Here is a 6,000-nt window from a genome sequence, read left to right as displayed (position 1 = left end):
TTATGAAAAGTCAACTTTATAAAAGTAACTGTCTAAATTATGTTTGAAACTTTTATATGCATTTGTTTGTCTATTTGATTTTTTTTAAATTATTTTACACGATATACTTTTCAGTATTTAAATACTTGTATTTTTACACTACTTTGTAATGTTTTTCATAGAAACGTAGCATTGAGGTGTGTTTTCCGGAATTTGCCGAGTATCACCGGAATGCCATGCGATAACTTTATGGAAAGGCATTAGATAACAACCGAAGCATGTGATAAACTTTTCATATCAGCCCGCTAAGCACCAATTCAAAAAAATATGGAATTTACGTTAATTTAATGCTATTATCAGACAGTAAAAATCATATGTTATTCAGTGTAAGTACATGATAAAGAAAATTATCACACATTTGTACTAATATTTACGTTTTTAAATGGTCAATATCAGCCAGAAGTTTAGGTTAGTTATTTGCCCTAGGGGCCAATATCGATAACAGCCCTCCAAAATCCATATCAGCCCCCGAAAATCAATATCGAGCCCCCGACGTTAACTTCCGGTAACCTTTTAATCAACAACACTGGAAAATATGTGATATATAGATTATTACATGCCATTTTTCACATTTACCCTGGTATCAGCCCTCAACCCATATCAAGCCTCTGGCAATATTGAAAATGCCATGTAATAATCTATAAATATTTATACAAACAAAGAAGAAAAACAAAGTTTATTTTTACAATAGTTTAAAAGATACCAGCATCAATATTAAAAGAAATATAAGACTAATAATATATTTAAACCAACAAAAGTGAAGAAGTTATTGAATTCATTAAAATACACATAAGTTAATTTTGTAGAGTAGTGGTAAACAGTATTTTGATGTTAAGATGCTTTTAAGAAGAGGAAAGTGTCAGTTATCAATACACTAAGAATGTATTACGTGTAACACTTATGATAGTTTTCATTGCATTGTGGACGAGACCATTTATTGACGTTACGTGAACGTTCTTCTGAGGATTATGCTGAATTATCACATCGTTCTTGTCTTGAACTTTACTCTTTTATTTTATCTTAATCCCCATTGAAAGGTTTTTGATAGACTAAGTGCCCGAAAAAAAATTGTTATCGATAGCCGATGGTAAACAGGTTGAAGGTAAATGATTCAGTTTTCTACCAACATAAGTAAAGCAGTTGCCAACACTGTTACTGGAATACCTGTATATATTTCTTTCTAAAAACACCAACACTTTTGTTGGTTAATCCAGGAAAACTCCTAGGACGTATATAACTAATTACGAGTTGTTTCGAAGTTTCATAGAAAATAAACACATCATTTATAGTATTGGCATCATGCACATAAGTAAAAACTACGAGCAAAGATAATGTTTAACTGTTGTCAAAAATACAAATGGTATACACAAGATTACATTGCAAAATAGTTAGGATAATACACATTAAACTTGTCACACAAAAGTACATTAGATGTAAACATAGTGTCTTATAGTATTGTGGTACCAATTCACAAATTAAATTTGATTTAACGTTCCTTTACCACGCTTTTAACGCAATGTTTACAAACATATATTAAAATATGACAAATACTCATAATGGTAAAAACAATAAGTGTGATTCTTTTTTGTAGCTAAAACGAAAAATTAAGCTTTTTGTTTTTTTTCTAAATAGAACTTACAACTTACTAACCCTATTGCCTGTGAACCTTTATTTTTGTTCAACATTTCTTCCTTTGACATTTGGGAAAATTTTTATTTTGGACCGTTTTGAGTACCAATATTCTTATTGGTATTTTAATAGGTGTAGGGAAAGATAGAGAAACGACAAAACCTATCGACCCTTCAGAAACCATTTGATCTGCATGGAAAAAGTTATCGAACCTAAGTCTGATTTCGTTCCGCATGAGAGTTCCATAATAGGTAGAACGGTATTATTTGCATTCCAGAATTTAAGTAGCTTTTTTGCGTACCCTACTGAAGTCAATGTATTTGAACAGAGTGTTTGGACAAACAATACAATCAATTGAACATACTTTCCAAAACTAAGAAATGAATCAGGTGTAGAAAAATATGAAATTATTTGACATACAAATGAAAATGAATTTTTTTGAATTTTTTTGAATTTTGTATTCCCTGCACGATAAAAGATCAAAATGCACTAGTGGCCTTAGATTTTTAAAAATAGCAAAAAAGGTAAACGGTCATGATACACATTCAATTTCATTTCTGAATAGTAAAATGAAAGTACTTCAGTTAACTGTGAATGTAAAAGTGGTAAAAATTCTAAAAAGGCTAACATTATCCCTTATGGGCCAGGAAATACTACCGTGCCACCAATATTAAACAAGGAATCCGAACTCCTAACAACCCATTCGGAATTGGAAAAACAAAAATACAGACATGTAGTTTAATGTACAACATCGTAAAGATAAAATGTTCTTGAAGACAAAACGACTGGAACTACAGCGAAAGTTACAATGTAAAATAATTATAAAAAATTATTGAAACAACTAGCCGGTTATTCATATCAAATGAGCGTTGCAGCTTAAATATGCAAATGGATACAAAAAATAAATAACAATCATATGATACCAAAAACTGTCAAGGAAATAAACGGATCCATATAGTCACCCAAAAAATAGACTGGTTATTAAAATTGGACATACAAAGCTAGATTTTTCCTTTTATTTTCGGATCCTTGTTTACAGATACGTTGGATGAAATTAACCTAATACTTGTTTTCCTCCTCAAATAAATTCTTTTAAATACTGTTTTTTAAAATACCGTTGTCCACTTCTGAGCACGTCATATGACAATTCTTTTTTTTCTTAATAAAAATAAGTTTTTTACAACTTTGAATATGCCTTTATGTTTAACTCATGAACTATTGTTCTTTAGTTGTGTAAATTATAAATCTTCTCATTTATCACGATATGGATGGCTACCATCTGGTATTCATATCATATATTAGAACACACCCGTGATATCGCGGATCCGTGACTGAATTAAAGTATATAACTATGCGTAAGCCTTATTTTAGTATTGGTATTGTCATCTGATAAAGTCAGGCCGATTATAAGATACACAGTTGTTTCTGCTTTCAAATCTTTATGGTTGAACCCGTCGACCTGGAACTTATCAATTATTAGTAATAATAATTATTTGGAAAATAAAAGGTCCTGGGATGGAGTATTTTTTAATAAACAGCATTGTCCTATAAAGTTGAATTCTTTGATTCGCTGTTTTACGTCATGTCCGCTAACAAATTGAAAAATGTACCTATGTACGCCTTAAATTTTAGTATTCGTATTGTTATCGTATAAAGTCTTACTGATTAAAATACTACAATAGGTAACCATGGTAACAATTTGACAATGATAGAATTTAGTAGTGTCAACCCTGTGACTATGACCCGTGTATATAGCAAAATCAAATACGCCGTTTGGTGGTGCGCCTGTCAGATGCGGAACGTACAGATAAGGTTATAGGTAACAGGTGCATATACTTATTGGTATCGATATCGGATTCGACCCGGACCTTGTTAATTATTGTCAATATTAATTATGTGGAAAACAAAAGGGTCTGGAGTGGTGTAATTTTTAATCTACACCATTGTCCTATATTAGCTAAATATAAAGTTGAATTCTGTGATTTGTCGTGTTTATCCGATGGCGGCTGAAAAATTGGACCTCGTTAGATACGGTAACAAAAACTTTATGCAAAATTGTGAACAATAGTAAAAACAGTATATGCATTGAAACGTTTCCATAACTGATGAAAACCATCCGTAATTAAGTATTTGCATACATAGTTTCTTCTTCCAGTAGTTCGTTGACACACTTGTAGATATATTCATACTGATCCTGTAAACAAACGAATGAATGTCAAAGTGAAATCGAACAGAAATGGAAGTTACAACGATTTTGAACCAAAAGTAAAGAAAACAATTAGAAACATTAAAAAAAAATATTCATAAAATGTTATTCGTAGTAACATCATGTTAGTTTCATTCAAATGTATTTTTTTAATTCTAAATCAATTTTCGTCAAATCAGTTGTACAGTCATTTACTTCCGTTAAATAAATATTTTGTTTTCAGTCTTAAATGCTAACATGTGTAATGTAATTCGATATCCACTAACAATATTTCAATGAAACTAGTCTTTTCCTAGCTTAAATATTCGGAAGTAACCGTGATCTTGAACTTTGACCTGTTGGTTATTGTATTAGACGGACGCCTAAATCAAGTCAAGAACATGACTTTGTTTTTCATTTGTTCCATTAGTTGACAACATTCAACATTCGGTGTTGTCAGTTTGTATGGACTTCTACTTTTTGAATTTACACGGGACTCCGATATTTCTATTTTACTATTTTAACGTTTCAATATTTCCGATATGAAAAAAACCCTCTTTTTCAAAAAGTTTCTTCCTTGTAAATTGACACTGTTTTTGAACCATGATCATTAACTTTAAAATCAGTAGAAGTCTTCCTCTTCTCTAGATTATATTTATAAATGTCTTTCTGACTACCCAATTCAGATCTCTTATTCGATATTTTTCAATACCAATCTTATCCTTAGATTCATTGACAATTGAACTTATACCTTAAAAAAATTAAGTATCTCTTTCTCCCTATATCTTCTATTTGTACAATTTTGAATTCCATCTGTATAGAGAAACAGTTAGAAATTATTTTCAACAAAATTATATATTAAATTACAAAGTACGTTAATTTTAATCTTTTGACCCCAAAATATCGATAGGGTTCTTTGTTTATTTTTTCCTAATTCAGTTCAAATTCAATCAATCAAGGCATACTCAGCATCCCTGTAGTTAAACCATTCGCCTGGATCACACGGGGGATATGGCGGAAAGATGACGACCAGACAACGCGATAACTTAATGTATATCATCTTTAACGTTGAAGGTACCATAAACAAGAATTACTAAATAAATGTGAGGTCAAAATAGATATTGAAACTTGACTGTACTACGTGTAATTAGTTTTATATATAAAGGTAAAGGGCAACGATAGGAACATGAAATGTTATATTATACATTGTGGACCATCTACTTACGCAGTTCTTCAAGAATTCTGGACGTCTAGTCTGAATATTCCTTACTACTTGAAATATATCGACCTCTTCATCTATTTTCATTTTATCCAAAATAAGATAAAGTGCAACAAACAATCCACTTTTGGAGCTACCATCTCTAAAATGATACAATTTAATGTTATAAACGATTTGATAAAAATAAAAGATGTTTCTGAATTAAGAGGGATTTCGCTGTTTGTTTTTAACCAATTTCAATAAGAACAAATCTTTCACTTTCAATATTTCTACTTGCAAACATCGACTTATTTTTCTACCAATTGGATAAATTCTGTTTTATAATTGTCTTCATGTTTAGTTTATTTGAAATATGTACAAAAAATGTATGTAATGAATGAACTTGAGACTGGAAATGGGGAATATATAAGAGAAAACAACCCTACTAAAGAGCAGATAACAACCGAAGCATATTCATAACTTACAAAAATATTCATTGGTAACATAAAGAAGGAAGACTGCAGTTATTGTTTACAAGTTCAAAATGTGTTACCACATAATTGGCAATCGTTACCTAATCTTTGTTTTTTTAGCGTATTACATACATTCAAAATTTACTTTAAATTCCACATGTGACATTATTATTAGTTCCGTCTCATTGACACATTGTACGTTGGTATTATTTCACATGTGATGCATATAGCAGATGTGTATTACACCGACATACAACTTGGTTTTTTGGTTCATGCATGATTTTTCTTGTATTTAGATTCAAAGAGTGTGTATAATACTTTCATTATATATTACACTATTGTTGATTAACTCTTAATAAATACAATAATTTAATTTTGTACATCAAGGACTCGTTTCGCGAAGAAAAACTCACCAGTGATGTTGAAGAAAAAAAGTGAAAGAGGCCACATATAAAATATAGTTTTGGAATTGAGTA

General features: G+C 30.5%; 1 protein-coding gene across 1 annotated transcript in view; it reads right to left on the bottom strand.

The window, feature by feature from the left end:
- Positions 1-1,686: 1,686 nt before the first annotated feature.
- The window catches only part of LOC143083056 (receptor-type tyrosine-protein phosphatase epsilon-like), a 41,222-nt gene continuing 36,908 nt past the window's right edge, over positions 1,687-6,000 (bottom strand). Inside the window, exons 22-23 of the mRNA XM_076259214.1 lie at positions 5,079-5,214; positions 1,687-3,862 (exon numbers count right to left, since the gene is read on the bottom strand). Of these exons, the coding sequence (XP_076115329.1) occupies positions 3,791-3,862; positions 5,079-5,214 (208 nt within the window). The 3' untranslated portion in view covers positions 1,687-3,790. The remainder of the gene's footprint in view (positions 3,863-5,078; positions 5,215-6,000) is intronic.

Source organism: Mytilus galloprovincialis, chromosome 1 (assembly GCF_965363235.1).
Source record: "Mytilus galloprovincialis chromosome 1, xbMytGall1.hap1.1, whole genome shotgun sequence".
Classification (NCBI taxonomy): Eukaryota; Metazoa; Mollusca; class Bivalvia; order Mytilida; family Mytilidae; genus Mytilus; species Mytilus galloprovincialis.
This window is presented reverse-complemented; position numbering and strand designations above follow the sequence as displayed.